The 21,650-nt window shown below is 41.7% G+C and overlaps 1 protein-coding gene and 1 long non-coding RNA gene across 2 annotated transcripts in view; one reads left to right on the top strand and one right to left on the bottom strand.

Moving 5' to 3' along the window:
• Positions 1-8,917: 8,917 nt before the first annotated feature.
• LOC138150855 (uncharacterized) lies at positions 8,918-19,242 on the bottom strand. The gene is made up of 3 exons (XR_011165670.1): positions 19,155-19,242; positions 17,518-17,684; positions 8,918-13,206 (listed from the first exon to the last, which is right to left on the bottom strand). It is a non-coding gene; the product is annotated as an uncharacterized lncRNA (long non-coding RNA).
• A 266-nt stretch (positions 19,243-19,508) lies between these two features.
• Positions 19,509-21,650, top strand: part of STX6 (syntaxin 6) — a 49,937-nt gene continuing 47,795 nt past the window's right edge. The window contains exon 1 of the mRNA XM_069074366.1: positions 19,509-19,802. Within this exon, the coding sequence (XP_068930467.1) occupies positions 19,768-19,802 (35 nt within the window). The 5' untranslated portion in view covers positions 19,509-19,767. The remainder of the gene's footprint in view (positions 19,803-21,650) is intronic.

Below are 21,650 nucleotides of genomic sequence, written 5' to 3'. Positions count from 1 at the left end.
CCTTCTAATTCTTGAAGACAGCTATCATATCTCTCTACCCCAACAGTCTTTTCTTCTCCAGGATAAACATTCTCAGTTCCTCCAACCAATCCTTCTATGATACAAAATCAAGACCCTTCACCATTCAGGTTGCCTTTCTCTGAACATGCTTCAGATTATCAAGATCCTTCCTAAATCATCGTTCCCAGAGCCTCCAGCTGTGGGCTACTCAGGGCAGAGATAGAGGCAGAGACTCCTTCTCCTCAAAAGCTCTACCTCCCCTAATGCTGGCCAGTGTAGCATGTTTTAGTTTGGTTTCGTTGTCAACTCATGCCATTGGCTCAGCTGCATTTTCCTCAGGAAATGAGGGGAAGGAAGAGAACAATAACTTGAGTTTTAGTCTTAGGGGCAGAGGTACTTGTCCGGTCAAGTTAAAAGAAGATAGTTTTTCCCTTTCTTAAACACAAGGTAGATCCTAGATAGAATTATAAAGCAAATGAATTGTGCTCGACACTCTACCAACTTTCCTACACAGTCAGCCTCTCCCTTGCTCTACAAGTGCTCAAGGACCTTATGTCATGCCTCAGACTCCTTATCTGTCAAATGAAGGCAGTGGATGAGATGGCCTTTGAGCTATCTTCCAGTTCTAGGTCTATGACTCTTTGATACTTAAATCCCAGCACTTCAGCATGTATATGTGTAACCTGACTTCCAGGAGATGTCTCTTAAACTGGCCCTTTCTCTTTCTGGTCCCCATTAAAGCTCTAATCCCCTAAAAGTGAAAGGTTAAAAGCTAATTCAAGAGGTGTTTTTCCTATTTGCATTAATCAAAGGGAGGGTAGCCTTAGTGATCTTAGTAATGATCTTAGCCTGATTACTACTATCAACACTTTTAGGCTGTGGAGGATTCTCCCTTTAGCAACTGGTTAAGTCTTTGTTAAGAATGAAGCTAGAGAACTTTGGAGACAGACAGATAGGTGGCTCAGCAGATAAGAGTAACTGAGTCTAGAATCAGGAAGACTCATCTTTGTGAGTTCAAATTTGGCCTCAGACACTTACTGGCTATGTGACCCTGGGCAAGTCACTTGACCCTGTTTATCTCAGTTCCTCATTTACAGTTTCCTCATCTGTAAAATGAGCTGGAGAAGAAAATGGCAAACCACTCTAGTATCTTTGCCAAGAAAACCCCAAATGGGGTCATGAAGAGTCAGACACAAGGGAACTTGAGAACAGGACACTGTTTGCTTGACATTAAATCTTTTATTCAAGGGAAAATGAACTAGATTCTCACTCAATTGAGATCGAGGATTTTAGGGCAATATTTAGAAAAAGTATGATTTATTACTTTAAAAGGGAAGGGGAGCTTAGTACTCTTCCACAGACTTGTTCAACTGATTTATCTGAGCAACAGGAAAAAGAGCTCCCTGGGAGGCCTTGGGGGTGGGGGGCGAAGGGAGGATCAAGCAGCTTGACAGAGTGGATTTGAGATCCCTCTTCTAAAAGTTCTAGGTTTTTTCACAACTCCAGCCCATATTCCCTTCCTTTCTCTTTCTGTCCCTTCATGGAATCTGCTAGTTTTGCCCCACTTTACTCCCTCTACTGGTGGGTTAATGTAGACACTCAGTATCCTGAAGCTCAGGATTTTAGGAAAGACTGGACAGCTCTCATTCCAGGGCAGTTTGATGGTGGTTTAACTAGCTTAGACTCAGACCTAAATGGCACTTCCCAGTCAAACTCCAGTGAGGCAGTGTCAGAAAACAACCCTGTCCTTGTGGGCACAGAGTACAATCTACTTTCCTCACGCCTCCTGCCCAGGTACAGGTCTCATCCAAGTCACAGGGGCCAACCATATGGATGGGAGGGAGAAGTCCTTCAAGAGATGTATTTTCAACTAACTCTTAGAGATATCATTTTGAAGAATGCCAGAAAGACAGAGTATGAGTAAAAGCCAGCAGACTTAGGTTCCCTGGTCTCATAGGCATACCATTGGCATTTTCTGACAGAAGAGGCAGATCTGTTGCCCTACCCAGAGAACAGCAATTGTTGGTTGATTGGTTTTCTTTTGGTGACTAGGGTACTGAAGCAGCATGTGAGGCTTCAGATGCGTCAGCACTAAGTTTAGAAGTCTTCCCTTTTCTTTGGCTACTGACACCTACTTCCTCCCTAGGCTTTTTTCAACTACTCCCTTTCCCCACTCCAGCAGCCTCCCCCCCCCCCACTGGGGCAATTGTCTAGACAAACATTAAGATGCCTATGTAACAATGACCCTTCAGTTCCCTTGGCCCTGGACAGACTTAGAGAGGTCTGATTAAGAATTATCAGAAAAAAGAAGTTATTACTGGCATGGAACACATGAACTTGGAATGACCAAATGAAGACCTGGCAGCCCACTTTTGAAGAACCCTTCACCCACTTTTCAAAAGCTCTTGCTCATTACCAATTAGCCATTACCAATACTCTTTTACTTAGAAACTGTTGAAGAAATAGAAGTATTGTGTTTCTGTGTCACTTGAGGCAGTCCTCTGGGTGTGGGGGGGAGTGGGGATGGAGAAGGGGCAAGACCTATCTCTCCATTTGGGGATATTTACATCATTCTCCTCCCCAGCAGTCAACTGAAGCTAGACAGGAAAGATCCAAGTCCAGCTTTGGCCTATTAAAGCTGTTTTAATAAACCAGTTCCAGCTATACAGCCGATCTCTCTAATACATATGATCCAGTATCTCTTTATCACATACTCATCATACCTGAATGTCTGTGCATCCTCCAAATTGGGAAGCAGGGCCATTTTATTACATGTATTTGTGTCTTTCTAGAAATCCTCTCTCCAGCCTCTTCTCTAAATAGAGATAACATCAGCCAAACATGCTATGTATGCCCACCAGTCCTGCATTATACATCCAAGAAGAGATCCTAGTTCTCAAAACCTAGTGGCACCACAAAGACTTCCTGGGTGGGACCAGATTCAGAATTTTGGGGCAATTCAAATGCTACAAAGCTCTTTCCTTGGTTGGTAACAGGTACTTTTTTTTATTCAATAAATTAACCCATTTATTGTTGGACTATGGGCTACAGATATTTGATAAGATTTTACTGATCTTTCAATTCCTTCAGTCTTCTGATGGCAGATTTGACTGTGATTGCAGAGGTGGTATTGTAGGTCCATGCACACCAGCTACTGTTTTCATACAGGATCCACAGTGCCAGATACCCACAGCTCATCTCTTCATTTTGGTCTTGCCACAGAAGGAGCAGGTATACTTGGCATGCTGGATAATTTCAATTTTCTTCACCATTTTCCTGAGGGATGTATCATAACGTGTTCCATATTTGCCAACAATTCCGACCTTCTTGGTACGTTTAGCCATGTTATCAGCGCTGGGGCTGGAGCTTGGAGAGGCGGTAACAGGTACTTTTTATCCCCATTTTCCATATGAAGAAACTGAGTCTCAGAGAAATATGTCTTGCCCAAGATCACACAGATACTAAGTAGATGAGTCAGAATGTGAACCAACTCCCCAAGTCCACTGTTCTTTCCACAGCTATGCCGCTTCTGCAGGGGACTGCTTTCTGTTCCATGGGAGTTTCTCAATAGAACAAAAATTCCCAAATTTCACTTTCCCCTTCAATTCACTTCAAAGCCCTAACATGAAGGAGTAAACAATTCTTTAACTCTTTTCTTACTTCTCTCTTCCACCTCCAATCCCAGAACTTCCTCTACCAATGCAAGTGAGCCTATGTAATCTTAGAAAGCTTCATGGGGCTCTGGGAGGTCAAAGGACTTATCCTGAAGCAGAGAGCCAGGATGTGCTGAAGGTCTTCCTGACCCTGATGTCCATCTCTCTATCATACCCTACTGCTCCTATTAGTAATTAGGATGGTTTATTTAAGGATCTGAAATATTTGTTTCTATCATTATACTATCATGATGAGTACTGAAATATTAAAGGTCCCTTTGGAGCTCCTTCCCTCAATGAAGGGCCACGCTGGGTAGGGTGAAAAATGTGCTAAAGAAATGGACAGTTTGGAGGTAGTTCTGAAGGAGTACAAGCAGAGGCAAGTAGCCCCCAAACTGTAGATTAAACAGAAGCTTAATGTATATATTTTTATATGATTGATTCACAAAATAACCAGGGAGAATAGCCTCATAAACAAGTGTTATGTTAATAATGTTATATTAATATTATCATTGTGTTATGATATGGTAATTGTGTTATGTTGGCATTATACTCATATTATGTTAATAACGCTAAGGTAGGTAGAACCAGACATTCTTTTAATCTTTTATCAGATTCTTTTAATCTGATGTGTAAGTGTATCGTTAGCAGCACAGTGAATTCTCCCATGGGGCTAAGAGGTGGAACAAGAGAAGATGGAGGAAGGCAAAGCATGGTTCCCTTGGGTCATTACTGTCCAGCTCCTGAAGCTGTGGAGTTGATGAAATCTCTAACCTCTTCCCTTGGGGAAGAGGGAGCACATGAACCTTAACCTTAACCTGACCCATGGCCACAGTGCTGGAACAAGCAACCTGATCTCATCATGGTGAGATAAAACATCAGCATTCTTACAATGATGCCAAGTCCCAGGGAGATTCCATGCAAAAGGCAAGTGCTACAGGAAGAAGAAAAGGTCTTCAACAATCTTTATCTTAAATGCATTCATCGATCTAAACTGTTTGTGACTGAGAAGAAGAGGCATGATATTAGGCTCTTTTTTTCTTTTAATTTAGATTTGTTCTCTCTTTTCTTGGGAAAAAGAAAATTATCTGGTGATTTCTGTAAGTTTATGACTGTATACTCATAGAGAAATTGCTTAACTCCTGAGTGCCCCTGGCAATTGTCCAAGAATTTATTAGGGAAGAATTGCTGGAAGTTCTAAAGAACACCAAAGAAACTGCATATCTTGATGGTTCCTCCTCCCATTACAAAGACACAATTCAATAATGCATCAATTATTTATCTTTTGTATTCATGCATAATATATGTGCTAAGGAGTGACTTTAAACCTGTATTTCACCTTATTACTAGGGATATGAGGACAAGGCAAATCAGTGGTTCTCAAACTTTTTGCCATCAGGACCCCTTCACATGTAAAAATTGAGTTATATCTATAAATATTTATCATATTAGAAATTAAAATCTTAGAATTATTAGGCACATAGTTTTGACTTTGAGGACCTTCTTAAAGGGTCTTGGTGACTGTAATGTTAAAGGGATTTAAGTTCCTCCTTGCCTATTAACAATACTAACATGGAGCCATGAAGGGAAACTTGCTTAGGGGAAGCTTGTAGGAAGGCTTTCACACCTTTTGCTTATTTCTAATTAGACATTTAGTCACATGGGTTATAATGCCTTCGGCTCTGAGAAGTGTATATATACTCTAAGTTGGTATTTTGCTTTGGGAGCCTGCTTGTGAGAAGCATCTTGTGATTCCCTGGTGTGGAGATTCTGAGTGGCCTGTATGTTCAGAGCTACCCAACTGTTCAGATGTAAAGGCTCTCTTAATCCAAGGATGTATGTAAAGTGTATAGTTGACTCAGGCAGTCAGAACCCTGTCTGTTGGTCTTTATTTCTCTGCTTGTATTTTCTCTGGTTTAGAGTGATGACTTTTTCCATGAACTAGTAAATTTAATTTAAAAAGATTGTTGACCGCTTAAACAGCTGTCTTTCCTAGTAAAGCAGATCTAAGAACCTGTGCTAGCTGCCATCCCGGGTATGCCAGTGTGGTTCCTGCTAAGGTGACTCTCTATATAGCATCTGTTCTATATATGCAACATTTGCATCAAGAAGAAGAAAAGAAGTCACAGATCAAAGTGCTGTCCCTGGAGTCAAAAATTTTGGGTTTGAATTTGAGACCAAGGCTTGTTACTGTGGACATATCACTTGACCTCTCTGACTTCATTTCCTTATCTGGAAAAAAAAATGGTGCTAAGAATATGTGTGCTACCAGCTTACAATGACTGATGTGCAGAAAGTACTTTGTGAACTTGACATGTTAATTATCATAGCTATTCACCAAAATTTATATCTCCATGGTTGCTTTCCAAACTGTTTTAGCCATGGATTATTTGTGGGTCTGAGATATGCTGACAGAACCCATAAGCGCTCCTAGCTTTCTGGGGGAATGAAATGCTCTTTGAAACAAAAGGAAGGTTGCTAAAATTTTAGAGCAAAATAGAAGTTTTAAGTCTACTTTCATGTGAAAAAAGAGCGATAATGCATAATTAGTTCTTTGAAACATACATATTGTCTTATTTAATATTTTAGAGGGTAGGGAAGGCTAGGCGGCACAGTGAATAGAGCACCGGCCCTGGAGTCAGGAGAACCTGAGTTCAAATCTGGCCTCAGACGCTTAACACAAAAACTAGCTGTGTGACCTCGGGCAAGTCACTTAACCCCAAATTGCCCTACAAAAAGAAAAAAAATTCTATTTCAGATGGAAAAATAGTTCTCGCATCAATGTTTTCTTATTCAAATGCCTATTCTGGGAGCACATAACCCTAGAATTCCATGAAAGTCAGCTTAGGAAACACTGCTGTCTATAATTAGAGAAATTTAACTAGCAATGTTCTAGTCTGTAGGATTAGAGATGCCCCAAAGTGGAATGGGCTGTATCAGGAGGCAACTTTCTAGGAAGCACAAACTTTTATTTTTAGTTTCATTCTGCCTATGCAGAGTTGATGGACCCCACCTGCTGTCATTAAAGCAGACAGTTCCACTCCAGTGGTCATGCTCACAACAGTGAGTTCAGTGAGTTCAGGCTCTTCAGTGGATTTTTGGTTCAGCACCCCTCCTTGGCCATGGAGGAAAGCCACTGACGTAGGAATTAGGAATACAAATGTGAAGACAAAACAGCCCTCACCCTCCAGTAGCTTGTGATGTCCTGGGGAGGATACGGCATGGGCACAAATTATGAGACCACACAGAGAGATCCAGAAAAAGAGCCCTTTAGGAAAATTTGAGGAAGAAAGGATCACATTCAGCTGGTGGAGAAAGTTCAGATTCAAGTCCCAGATCTCATGCATGCTGGTTTTGTAACCTTGGGCAAATCACTTAATCTCTTATAAATTACTTCAAGAAGGTGACAGATGGAATTGGCAGGAGCTGTTTCCTCCCTTGGGAGCTTCCTATACCAATGAATTCACAGGTCTAGTACCCTCTCTGTCAGCTGAACTATATGAATCCTATAAAGAAATCTTAGAATTCAGTGTTACTAACTTTAGAGCTTAGGGAGAAAAGGACAAGTCACTCTTAGTGACTTATAGTTGAATAGGCAAGCCCCTGAACTCTAATGAAGTCTAGTGAATGGATATGTGCCATTATAAGACACAAATTACCTTGTCCTCAGAAGCTAATTTTCAGTGGTGCCAGGTTTTCTATTTCAACTTCTTCCCCACTGGGACCAGATTTCTTTATCTTTGACTATTTGGGCCAAGTAATTTTTTGTTGTCATTATCATTAATAATTCAATAAATAATAAAATAAAAATCCCATCCATATTGGCAAACGGAAAAAAAAGATAGTATTCCAGCACTATTCTTGTGCCTCCAATCTCAGTTATGTTTTATCTTTCATGTGCATTTCAATTTATTATGACATTTATTAAGCAGTTACTACATGTCAGGCTGCTGTTGTTCATCCTTCATTTTTTAGGAGGACCAAAGATATCATGGGGTGACATCCTGACTTGTGCATCAACCTCATTCTCTCTTCCAGAATCATCAAAGTCCAGTGGCAAGACAAAAGTCAGGATGACTGCAATGGCTCAGGACGAAGTGGATGACCTTGGTGTCTCTTCAATGTCTGTCCAAGCTCTAAGCCTGCATATCGCCTCCATCATATCTCCTGCCTTCATGGCCCTTGGAACATTCTGTGTTCATCTACCCATTCCACTGTGGAGTCTTCACATGCTCAGGGTATATCCTCCTAACTCACCAACAGGGTTTGAGACCTGTGGTACTCCCTCAACCTACGTTAGCCTGCCTCTAAGATGGTTTTATTGGAGTGTGGCCACTGGGAATGCTACAGCTTCCTGGAGCCACAGATGAGAGATGGGTGAAGGTGGGTCCAAAAGTAGATCCAAAGGTAGACGAGCAGCCCTGCAAAGGGTTCAGCAAGCCCTTACACCAGAGATGCTGAACCGCCCTGAACACCCCCCCCCCACACACACACACACTGCAGCTGCAAAAGGAAGAACAAAGTAGTCCTTGCCTTCATGGAGCTTCCATTCTTGCCAGGGGCAATAACTTGTACATAGATAAATAAACACAAAGCACATACAAAGTCAAGCAAGGTGTTTGGTTGGGGGAGGCACTAGTAGTTAGGTTGGGGGAGATCACAAGGTGGCACTTGAGCTTGAGCCAGGAGTTCTAAGGGCTAGAGGTGAGAAAGGAGAAGCTTCAGGTACAGGAAACAACATGTGCAAAAACTAAGAAGTGGGAGAGAGAATGTTATGTTTTTTTTTTGTTTTGTTTTGTTTTTTAAAGCAATTGGGGTTAAGTAACTTGCTCAAAGTTACACGGCCAGTTATTTCTGGGTGTGGTGCTGAGTATCTGAACCCGGATTTGATCCAGGTCATCCCGACACTGGAGCCGGTGCTCTTACTCCCTGAGCCACCTGGCCGCCCCTAAGCAATTGGGGTTAAGTAACTTGCTCAAGGTTACACAGACAGGTGTTTCTGGATGGGTGCTAAGTGTCTGAGCCTGGGATTCAATCTCCATGTCATTCCAACACTGGAGCCAGTGCTCTTACTCGCTGTGCTACCTGGCTGCCCAAGAATGTTATGTTTGAAGAGTAGCAAATAGACCAGTGTGGATGGAAAGAAGAAGGTGTGAGGCCAGGCAACAGGTAATCAGCCTGGAAAGGGAGGCAGGAGCAAATTGTGAACGACTGTATTTTTTAAATTTTTTTTTAATGAACGCATATTCATTTCTTTTCCCAAACACCCATTCTCATTGGGAAAAAATTAAGAGGAAAACCTTTGTAACAAATACACAAGTCAAGCTAAAGAATCCCCACACTGGTTGTGTCCAAAATACATGTCTCATTTAACATCCTGAGTCCATCACCTCTAGGTGAAGAAGTGAGCAGCATGTTTCATCATGGGTCCTCTGGAATTGCAGTTGGTTGTTGAAATCAGAGTTCTCAAGTCTTCCAAAGCTGTTTGTCTTTACAATGTTGTTGTTGTTGTGTAAATGGTTCTGGTTCTATGCTGTACTTGTCACCTGCTGTATAGTGACTGTCAAGTAATAAGAACTTAAATAAATGCTTGTTGACTTTGCTTGTAAAGAATTTTTAAGTCCTAAATATGTTTGTAGTTTATCTTAGAGCCAACAGGGAATTATCAGAACTTTTTGAGTAGGGTAGTGACATGGGCAGACCTATGCTTTAATTAGCTATATGGAGAACAGATTAGAGAAAGGAGAGGTTAGATGCAAGAATACCAATTAGAAAACTATTACAATAGACCAGATGAGAAGTGAGTAGGGCCTGAATTATTGATATGGCTATGTGAGAGGACAGGAAGAGATGGATACAAGAAATGTGGAGGAGGGAGAGTCAATAAGATTGGCAACTAACTGGATATGACTGAAGGATAATAAGAAGTTGAAGATGACTCTGAGGTTGGAAAACTGGGAGACTAGAAAGACAATGGTGTCCTCAACAGACAGGGATATTTGGAGGAAGTAAGTAAGGAAGAAATGAGTTCTGTTTTGGACACATTGAGCATAAGATACCTACAAGTAATTCGTTTGATGATGTGGGACTGGCACGCAGGAGAAAAAGACTAGAATTTGATACATGAATCTAAGAATCATCTTCATTGAGACGATCACTGAACCCATGGGAACTGATGAGATCACCAAAAAAGATTGTAGAGGGAGAAGAGGACCCAGGACAGAACCTTAGGGTACAGCCACAGTTAGAGTATGATTGAAAGAGCTAGGTGGCAAAATGGATAAAGTGCGAGGCTTGAAGTTAGGAAGATCTGAGTTAAAATCCAACCTCAGAAACTTCCTAGCTCTGTGACCTTAGGCAAGTCACTTAATCTCTGTTTGCCAGTGGACAAGAAAATGGCAAATCACTCCAATATGAAGAGTTGGACATGAATGAACAGCAACACTTAGGGGAGAGACCATGGATGAAGATTCATGGGACACTGAGAGCAGCCATAAAAGAACCAAGAGAGAGAAGTGTCATAAAAACACAGAGAGTGAGAGCCCAGTAGAATGTAAGCTTCTTGAGGACAGGGATTATTTATTTTTGTATCCCTAGCACCTGGCACTGGCACAGTGCCTTTGCATGGAGTAGGTGCTTGATAATGACTACCGTAATTGGGAGCTCATTGCTTAACAATCAGTTCGAACAAACATTCTAATTTAGACAGCGCCATCCCAGAATTCTGAATCCTCTTCTGCAAAGTGTCTTAGAAAATGTCCTGCACAAAAGCATAGCTGCTAACCCTTAACCCCTAGAAGTTATGTGACCTGAGAAGCTCATGTCAGTCTGGGTCTAGATGATTCTATTAGTTTAACAAAGGATATTTGTCAGGGAGGGTCATGAGAAACCTCTTAGGTTCTGTATACTCACTTCTTCACAGTGCTCTAACACTGCAACTCCTTGCTGAAGACTTTCCACTTTATTTGTCAAGGGTTTATTATTCAAGTCCTCATCCCAATGAGTAGGAGACCCTGAGTTCTCAAGGTCTATACTATTCCAGCACAAATTCTCATAGGTTCTACCAAGCTATAAAATAGTACACAGCTACGTAATGTATTGGCTAGAAGACAAGACTTTGAGTCAAGATGACTGGACTTCAAATCTTACCTTACTTAATTGTGTGACTGTTTTCTCAGCCTTGGCTTCCTCATCTATAAAATGGAGATAATAATATCTCCTGTTGTCCAAGATTGTGAATATCAAATGACATATAATGTACACAGAGTGCTCTGAAAACCTTAAAATGCTATATAAATACTAGCTGTTATTATTATAACAAAGGTCTAGTATTATATCTAGACTGTCTTTTTTTTCTTTTTTAAAAAAATTTATCTTATTTTACTTTTTCCCACCTAGTAGTATTAAATTTTTCCCAATTACATGTAAAGATAATTTTCAACATTCAATTTCATAAGATTTTGAGTTCCACATTTTTTCTCCCAATCCCCTCCCCAAGACAGCAAGCAATCAGATATAGGCTACACATATATAATTATATTAAAAATATTTCCACATTAGTCATGTTGTGAAAGAAGAATCAGAACGAAAGGGAAAAACCTTGAGAAAGAAAAAAAAATCAGAGAGAGAAAATAGTATGCTTCTATCTGCGTTCAGATTCCATAGTTCTGGAATGTGAAATCCATTCTCTGGATGTGAATAGCATTTTCCCTCATAGTCTTTTGGAATTGTCTTAGATCATTGCATTGCTGAGAAGAGCTAAGGCTATCAAAGCTGGTCATCACACAATGCTGCTGTAACTGTGTACAATGTTCTCCTGGTTCTGCTCACTTCACTCAGCAACAATTCATATAAGTCTTGTCAGGTTTTTGTTTTATTTTTTGGTTTTGCTTTTTAAATCTGCCTGCTCATCATTTCTTATAGCACAATAGTATTCTATTCCATTCACATACCACAACTTGTTCAAATATTCCCCAATTAATAAGCATTGCCCCAATTTCCAATTCTTTGCTACCACAAAAAGAGTTACTATAAATATTTTTGTACATGTGGGTTCTTTTCCAATTTTTCTGATCTCTTTGGGATACAGACCTAGTGGTGGTATTGCTGGATCAAAGGGCATGCACAGTTTTATGGCCCTTTGGGCATAGTTCCAAATTGCTCTCCAGAACGGTTTGGATCAGTTCACAACTCTATCAACACTGAATTAGAGTTCTAATTTTCTCACACCTTCTCCAGCATTTATAATTTTTTTTTGTCATGTTAGTCAATCGGATAGGTGTGGTACCTCAGTGTTGTTTAAGTCTGCATTTCTCCAATCAATAGTGATTTAGAGCATTTTTTCATATGACTATAGATGCTTTAATTTCTTCATTTGAAAACTATCCATTCATATCCTTTGGCCATTTATCATTTGGAGAATGACTTATATTCTTATAAATTTGACTCAGTTCTCTATATATTTTTGAAACGAGGCCTTTATCCGAGACACTGCCTGTAAAAATTGTTTCCCAGATTTTTAATTTCCTTCTAATCTTGGTTGCATTGGCTTTGTGCAAACCCTTTTTAATTTAATGTCATCAAAATGATCCATTTTGCACTTCATAATGTTCTCTGTTTCTTGGTTGGTCATAAATTCTTCCCTTCTCCATATCTGGACTGTCTGTTTTCTAAAGACTAGCCCAACCAACTGTGCAGAAACCGAAGACTTGAGAATCAGCCATATGGTCCCTTATGCCCTTTACATTCCAGTTATAATGGCCTAGTTGCTTTTACTTCTCCTTTCTCTATGCCTCTTTGCTTCCCTATTGCCTAGAATGCTCTCCTTCCTTACTTCCCATTAGCCCCACCTCCCTTCCTTTCCTGATTCTCCCACTGGTTAGGACCATCTCCCAGTCACTTCATATTTATCTTGTATTGATCCGTGAACATATAATTTCTCTGAAGTAGAATCTTCTTGAGGGCAGGAACTGTTTAATCTTGGCATTTTTATCTATGGTACCTTGTACAGTGCCTGGCACATTGTAAGACCTTGTTGGTTCCTCTGATCTAAGTGTTTAATGAACTTGGCAGAAAAAGAATAAAGTTACTCTGGCATGCCTTCTCCTTGATGGAGCCATGCTGGATCTTTGTGGTCAGTCACAGTTTCCAGGAATACTCTGACTTTTCATCAGATCCCATCTGGAGTACTGTCTTCACTTTTGGTTACCATAGTTTAAGGACATTAATAAGCTGGAGGGTATACAGAGGCAGGTGGAAGGTGAAAGACTATAAGTCTCTAGCAGATGAGAATCATTTGAAGGAACTGGGCATGTTTAACTTTGAGAAGGAAAGACTGAGCGGAACAGAATAATTGTCTTCAAGTATTTCAAGTATTGTTATAACCCTTGGCTCAAAGGGCCAATTGTATGGGATTCTCCTAACATTGGTGGAGGTTGATCACTCAATGTGAGGTGGGTGGAGTTGTTGAGATCCAGGAATGAAGAAATATTTTCTCTGTTTTAGCTTCCAGAGCCTTAGAAAGAAGATGTAAAATTCCAACCTCTCTTCAGGCCTGTGAAGGAAGGAGAAATTTCTTCTAGGAAGAAGGTAATATAAAACTTCAATCATGTCCCTTTTTCCAGATTGTTACACTAGAGATTTCGGAGAATTTCTCCTTGGTGAGATCTGGAACTGTCTCTTGGTTGAGCTGAATTATCTCCTTCCCAATGGGGAAAGCCCCTTCACTCTGTATTATCAGGTACATATTCTCTTATGTACACTTTCTCTTATTTCTGTTTGCTAAAAGTTGGGATAAATGAGTTTCTTTACTACTTACTATGTGGGTTGATTGTGGAACTGGTATCTGATGGAAAGGCCATCAAGCCTTGGATACAGAGCTTGGGATACTCCGTCCCCATTAAGAAATAGTGATGAGGGCTTTATTTTGAATCTAGAACTACTTTTCCACCCTTGTCCTAGACTAATAATATTTAAGGGAAAAGATAGATATAATTTAGCCTAGTATTACCTCTCTCTGAGAACAGAATGGTCAGACTCTTGGCCCCAAGCCCCAGCTTCCTCTCCTGGCAGGAATCAGTCTTCCTCAGAGAAGGGTGGAGGGAGGAGACACTAGAGAGATGTCTATTCTTGTTTGCCTGCCAGCTATGTCTGAACAGGCCTTTCTGAATATACATAATCTACATGTGCAAAAATATAAAACATCCAAACACTTCCCGTACTGTTCCATGGAGAAGTCATTAGATTTGTAGGGTGTGGCCCAAGAGTGTGTTAGAAAATATTTAATGAGTGGATGGGGTGGAGATAGAGAGGAAGTACTAAGGTTAATCTGCATTATTAACATTTTCTCCATCATTTTCTGAAGTCAATCAAAAGAACAATCAATCACAGGCAGATTTATAGTTTGCTGATTTCTGAAGTGTGAATGCTCAACATGACAATTTCACATTTATGAACTAGGTCCAGCAGCCAGTCAGTAGTTAGTGCTGCCCCCAGTCCAATTCATGGGATTCCTGGGACTGATAAGAGGGCTTCAGATAACTCAGTGGAGTATAAAAGGTAAAGGAATGTCTCATTTTGAGTTATCAGTTTAGTGCAGTGTTAACTTGGATTTGGAAGAGTTTATTGGACTCTGTATTGTTTCTGTATTATTTCAATACAGTTGATCAAGTTACCAATAGGAGTGATAACTAAATCTAAACATGTGTGTATGGGGGGCGGAGCTATACAGCATTTTTCTGTAATTTCTCTTGGTTCTGGAACTTCCATTTGGTTCTGACATGACGGAAGAAAAGGCAGGTCATTCAAAAGCTATCAATATGGGCACGGCTATAGGAAGAAGTTCTGTATTCTCTGGCAGCAGGCTGCCCTTCTTAAGGAAGTTTGCCTCAGGGTGATAGATATTAAAGGGGCTCCCACAATGTCTGTCCACATACTAATAAGAGAAAAACGGAGATGTATACCAAATAGCAACGGGCCACTGGCCCACAGGACCATCCCTAAAACAGACAAGGTAGTGTCACCTTGTATTGGAAATGATAACAGAATTCAGAATTTGGGGACAGACTATTAACTCTAGGATAAGCTACAAACTGCCCTGGTGGTTATTCATGTCTCTTCCATCTGGCTCTAGCCTGCCTTTTCAGGCTGATTATATGTTACTGCCTCCTCTCACATTCTACATTCCCATCAAAGTGGCCTCCTACCTGTTCCTCCCATAAAGCAGAGAGTAGCCGACCTCTTTAGGATGTCCCAATCCCTGGAATCTTCTCCCCTATCTCTTAGAACACCTGGCTTTAAGGCTCACTTCAAGTAGCACCTCTTAGAAGATTCCTTTCCAGATTCTCCTCAGTCCTTAGTGTTCTCTCCCCAAAATTACTAGGCATTGGCAGCTAGATGGCAGTAGTAGGTAGAGCACTGGGCCTGGAATCAGAAACACCTGAGTTCAAATCCTACCTCAAACACTTATCAGCTGTGCAGCCCTGGAAAAGTCATTTAACCAATGCAGATTCCTCATCTGTAAAATGGGGATAATGATAACACCACTCTCCCACAGCTGTTGTGAGGATAAAATGAGATCATATTTGTAAAGTGCTTACAAACAGCTATTATTCTTACATGTTTTATATTTGCTTATCTATGTCAGTGTTGTTTTCTGTTAGATGTAAATTCCTTGTACCAGTTTTTCATTTTTATGTTTGTATTCTCAGCACCTAATAATGCCTGGCACACAGCAGGCACTTAATAAAACTTATTAATACTTCGTTGAACTAAATTGAATAGTACTCTCCCCAAACCTCCAGTAGTCTGATAATGAATGTTCTAATTCTAGTAGATTATAAGTTATTTGAGGGATAGGATAGTGATTTTTTAAACTCTTTATATCCCAGTGCCTAGCATGGGGCTTAATAAATATTTCTTGGATGAATGTTTATAGGATTAGCAACTATGAAAAGTAATAACTGTATTCTGGCACAAAAACCTGGTTGACAAGTTCTAAGGATTCCTTTGAATACACTAGTTCCTCTGTTTTTGTTGAACTGATTCCTTATCAAAGCACAGGAGGACATGACACTGCTGTAGGCAATATGAAAGAGTCCCCAACAGAAGGTATCCATGGGCCAACATCAGTACCCCCCAACTCTTGCATTACACTATAGGAAACTTAGTTGCTTAAAATATACTCTACATTTGTACATTAGTCCCCGTGGCATACAAATCATGTCTTTTAAATAACTGGGTAAAGATTCATTGCTCATGGTTGGGTCATGCCAATATAATAAAAATGATAATACTAAATCAATTTGCATCTGCGGTGTTATATTTTCAAACTACCAAAATACTTGCTAGAAAAATAATGATTTCCATCTGAATAAAGGAAAATAATGAAAAAAATAATGAAAATAATCTCAAGGAAAATAATGAAAAAAAGAGGGGGCAAAGGAAGACCTTCCAAATCAGATCTCAAACTATATGCAAAGTTGTAATCATCAAACTGGTGCTGGTTAAAAATAGAAAAGTGGGTCAATGGAACAAATGAGGTATATAAAAAGATATAAAAAGAAATGAAGATAGTTTGATAACTAACTATAACCCAAAGATTACAAATAAAAGGGCAAAGGCTAATTATTTGGTAAAACTCCCTAGAAAACTGGAAAGCAGTCTGAGAGAAATTAGGTGGGGGGAGGAGGGGAATGCCTCAAGGCCTCATGTGGCCTTCTAGGACCTTTTGACTGAGTCCAAGTTTTACAGAACAAGTTCTTTCATTAAGGGGATTTGTTCTGTGAAGTTTGGATTCAGTCAAAGGGCCACACTTGAGGACCTAGAGGGCCACATGGGACATGAGTATTTGCACTGCTCGAAGTTATCCTTAACATTGGTAGACTATGTCTCTAAAATTAGTCTTGGAATATTATCTTACTCTATGCACCCTAGTAAGCTCTAAATGAATACATGACCTAAATATAAAAAAGTCACACCATAAACAAATTAAAGGAGTGGTGTTAGAGATACCTTTCAAAATTACAAATGTGAAGGAGTTCTTGACAGAATCAGGGATAGAGAGGACCACAGGAGATAAACTAGATGATTTTGATTAAATAAAATTTAAAATCTTTTGTACAAACAAAAATCAATTTAATTAAAATTAGAAGGGAGACAGTTAACTAGGAAAAAATATTTGCAGCAACTACTCCAAGATATATAGGGAACGGATTGAAATACATCAGAGCTTGTCATTCTCCAAGAGATAAATGGGCAAAGGATATCAAAGGGCAGTTCTCTAAGGAAGAGATTCAAGCTATCAATGATCATATGAAAAAATGCTTCAAATCACTAATAAAATGCAGATAAAAAAACCCTTCTAAACTTCCATTTTACATTCATCAGATTGGCAAAGATAACAAAAAAATTTTTTTTAAAAAGGCAAATGTCAGTTATTGGAGGGAATGTGAGAAGATGGGTATCTAATGCCCTGGTTAGTGAAATTCCAAAATTGATCCAGACATCCTGGAAAGCATTTGGGAACTTTGTCCCAAAAGTCACTAAATTGTACCTATGCTTTGCCCCAGTAGTACCATGACTAGGCCTAAATTCTAATGAGATCAAAGGGAAATAGAAAGAACAGATACATACTGAAATATCCATCCACTTTTTAAAAACAAAGAAGGAGAAACTAAGGGGGTGCCCATCAACTGGAAGAATGGCTGTCCTATTCCTTCCTGACTTTATGAATGTGCCAGAAACCTTATTTCACCCCCTGAACTTTACATATTGGAAGTACCTTTTACTCCTTGGGCCTCTCCCTCAGATTGGCTAGTTATTTGAGGAACTTTCATTTTTAGGAGGATGCTCTAGGCAGCCATACCTCTCCAGGTTGTAACTTCTGGTATACTTTTTCTACAATGGTGCTGAGCAGGTACTTTAGTCTCTTGTCCTCCTCCTTTCCTCCTTTTCAGCCTCCTTCCGCCATCTGAATGTAAGCTCCTTGACTGCAGGGAATGCCAGGGGTGTGTTGGAGTCAGCTCCTGAGGCCTGAAAGGAAATAGGTAAGCTATAAATTAAGGCTTAATTTATTGCTTTGTTGATCATCCAGATCAGAGGTGTCAAACAGGAAGCCACAACACTCCCCAAATGAACTAGATTAAAATGTAATTGGAAATTATTATTATTATTATTATTTTGCTTTTTGGAGGGCAGTTGGGGTTAAGTGACTTGCCCAAGGTCACAAAGCTAGTGTTTGTGTTAAGTGTCTGAGGCTGAATTTGAACTCAGGTCCTCCTGACTCCACTGTGCCACCTAGCCTCCCCTGTAATTGGAAATTATTTAACAAAATAAATAAAAATACAATAAAGCATAGATAACATTACATTTTAAAACTAAGTCAGTCTTGGCCCCTCTGGGATCCTTACCTACACAGATTAATGGATCCTGTTTCTATTTGAGTTTGATACCTCTGGTCATGAAGAACCAGTTTAAAGGACTACAATATTGTAAAGAAAAGAAACTTTGCAAGATTTGAGAACGCTGACCACCCAGGACTCCTGTGGGTGAAGCATCCTTTCCTCCCAACTGGCACAAAGGCGACGGACTCCTGTCAGTCAGTCGACAAGCTTTTATGAATCGAATCCTGTATTCTGAGCACTGTGCAAAGCAATGCAGATACAAATATAAGCAGAAAAGTGGCCTCAAAGAGCTTACATTCTGCTGGGGGGTCAACAACTCATAAAAGGAAGCTGAACTGGGGTGTGTGCGTGTGAGCAGTGCGGTGTGAATGCAGGTTCTGGGAAGCGCCTGCCCATTAGAGGGAGAGACTCCCGGGCCGGGGTCCTTCTTAACTCGTGCATTGCAGGGCTGGAGGGGACTCGCAGGTTGGGGGCTTGGTAAAGAAAGTCCCTAGTACAGCCTTCGCTGTGCTATGAGATGAGGCTGCAGGTGCCGGCTGAAGCGCGATTCCAACATGACTGATCCGTGAATGCATTTTGACGTCAACTGACTATATTATTTGTAGGTTTGGGGGTTTTCCTTGGGAGGGGAGGGTGAAGGGGAGGAAGATTAGTGATAGAAAAGAGAAACTGGGTGGGGGGAAGCACCCACAAAGCCTTAAGGAATGCACAAAGAGAACAGGCAGCCGTTACATTTTGAAGCAATAAGTTGGTTTGATCGTGTATTTTAAAAAGCACACGAGTTTCATACACAATCCTCTTTTTTATATAAAGGGTCGTTTCCACAGTGATGGTCAGGGGCAGCGGGGTGAAGCAGCGGCTAAAGGGTCGCTCCTGGGGCTGGGAAGACTCATCCTCCGGAGTTCAAATCCGGACTCAGACACTGCCTACTTGTGTGACCTTGGGCAAGTCACGTCACCCTCTGCCTCAGTTTCCTCATCTGTAAAATGAACTGGAGAAAAGCAAAGACAAACAGCTAAACCCCAAACGGGATCACGAAGAGTCAGACTGAACAACATTTTGACTGTTAAGAATAAAAAAAATTTTAAGCACGGTTTACCAACAGAAAACGTAGAGCGAACGGGAAGCCACTACAACTTTTGTAAACCGGGATTGAAAAGGTCCCTCCCCTCGAGGGGAGGTCTGAAAATATTATCATTGGAGACCAATCCCATATCTAGAAACTAGCACCCCTGGCCACGTGACGAGGGAAAAGCAGCCCCTCCTCCAACTCCGGAGGCTCCCGGCGGCCCCAACTCCCTTATCACGTGATCACAACCCCAAGCTTCTGCAGGAGGAGGCGGGCACTGTCCTTGTCACGTGAGAGTAGAGTGCGGAAGCGGTGCTTCAGTAAGGGTGCTTGTGATTGGTCGGGACTGAGGGGGCGGGGCCACTAGGGGCGGAGGCTGGGGGGGAGCTGGCCGGGGAGTCTCGGAGTCCCCAGGCAGGGAGGCCGACGGTGATCAAGTTGGGGAACCGGCGGCCGCCTCCGTTGCGTTACTCCTAGCGGCAGGCCGCCCCTGTGAGACTGTAGGGCCGGCGGCTCTGCGCGCGCATCCCTCGCTGGCCCGCCGACTCTTCAGTCCCGGTGAACCCCGGGAGGCGGCGGGAGCGCGGGGCCGAGGAGCCCGGTGCGTGCGGACGGGCTGCGGCGGGGCGGCCGCCGGGACGCCATGTCCATGGAGGACCCCTTCTTTGTGGTGAAAGGGTGAGTATGGCGGTCCGGGGAAGGAGGCCTGGCCCCGCGGCGCGTGGCCAAGTGCCGCGGCCGCTCTCGCTCGGTCACGGACCCACGGAGCCCGCCGGCCTGGTCGGGCGCAGCCCCGGGCACCCTTCCTCGGGATCGAGCGCTGCTGGGGGTCTGGAGCTCCCAAAGACCGAGGTCACGCCTATGTCAGCCCCGGACGGTGACGGGGATGGGGGTGCAGAAGTTCGGCCTCTCTACGTGTTCTGAGAGGGGAGTGCCCGGTTGCGCGTGGGTTACCCACGTCTAGGAGTGAGAGCGACTCTGCGTCAAAGGAGAGGCCTGTGTCAGCCGCGGCAACGCAGGGAGTAAGGGGAGATGGGGACGGGGGGCGTGCAATTCGTGAAATTCACTTCAGCTCCCGGGACTCGGGGCCACTTCTCAGGCCGCAAGTCCCGGAGAACGTACGGACCTTCACTGGTGGAGTGAGTGTCCTCACTTGGGAGTTCCCTCTACCTGTGGAGTCACGGGTCCAGCCCCTAGATTGACTCGACTTGAGTAAACTCGCATTGTCTCAAGGACCGAGCCTTCAGTCTTGGTGAGACCACAGACCGCCCAGAAATGTTGGAGCCTGTTTGGAGGGAGGCGTGGGGCGGGTGTGCAGATAACCAGGCTGGGTGGGGGCCTTCGGGAGAGAGAAGGAAAAGCCTCCGAATTTGATGGAGGAGATTTTTTAAAAAGTATATTGAGTAATGTGATGAAAGAGAAACAATCCTTCGTACTCAGTAATGAGGTTGGAAAGAAAATAGAATGAAACCAGCCAAGCCAAACTCTGGACAGCTTCCCACACTCCTGAAGGAAATGAGTTGTTTTTAAAACTCTTTTACTTAATCCAGTCTATTTCAGATGTTTTTCCTGTGTTTGCTTTTTCTGCCTTTCTGGTCATCACCTGCATTGATCTTTTAAGTGTCTCAAATTTATTTTTCCATTAGTTCTCATCTTCTCCAGCAGTTGGGTTTTTTGTCTTGTGGGAAGGAGACAAAAACCATTTTTTTATTTGACTAAAGCATTTAACAGATGGTAGAAGAAAGATAATAAGGTTGTAATTTCTCACTAACAACTTAATGAGGAGGTATATGTTGGAGAGGCAGCTTAGCCCAGCTGATAGAGAGCTGGTCTGGAGGAGGCCAGGAAGAACTTGATTGCCCTACCTCTCCTATTTAATGTCCATGTAACCCTTTAGGAAAGTGAGTTATCCTCTCAGTACTAAATGTGCTGACCTGCACTGGTAGAAAGTTATTCATCAGGGAGGAAAAAAACAATGAAATCATAGTTCTGGTATCTAATCTGTATGTTTTCAGAATAGCATAATAGATTTGGAGATAGGAGGTGCTTTGAAGGTAAAAATCCCTATATTTTACAGTTGAAGAAAGTGAAGCACATAGGTTGGATTTGGCCAAGGATCTGAACTGAAATCCTTGAGCAGCAAATGTGATACTCTTGCTTGGATAAGAAAATCTGAAAAACTAAAGGGAGCCCAAAGTTTAAAACACAGCTAACTTTTTATGCTATTTTGCTTTCTCAGCTGCTATCAGCTTTATTACTGCAGTGAGCAAAGCTAACAGAGAGGTTGTCCTTTTGGCAAGTGCTAATATTTTTACTCTCAAGTATCAAGCACATTTAATCATTGTAATTCTTGGGAAGAATACAGTATAAATAGTGCCTTTGAAAGTTATTTTCCTTTTAGTTGATTTTGTTTCATAAGGGTGGAAAAACTTCCTGAGTTAAACTTTTGCTTTCTTCAGCCCTTCATTTACTATTGGATTGTTTAAGAAATGTGCTTTATGTTTTGTAAAACACCTCTCCCCCCCC

This window comes from Petaurus breviceps, unplaced genomic scaffold, assembly GCF_028583685.1.
Source record: "Petaurus breviceps papuanus isolate PSGF00001 unplaced genomic scaffold, PetGlider_PUasm1.0 90895, whole genome shotgun sequence".
NCBI lineage: Eukaryota > Metazoa > Chordata > Mammalia > Diprotodontia > Petauridae > Petaurus > Petaurus breviceps.
Note: the sequence above shows the minus strand (reverse complement) of the source record. Positions and strands in the feature narration are given on the sequence as shown.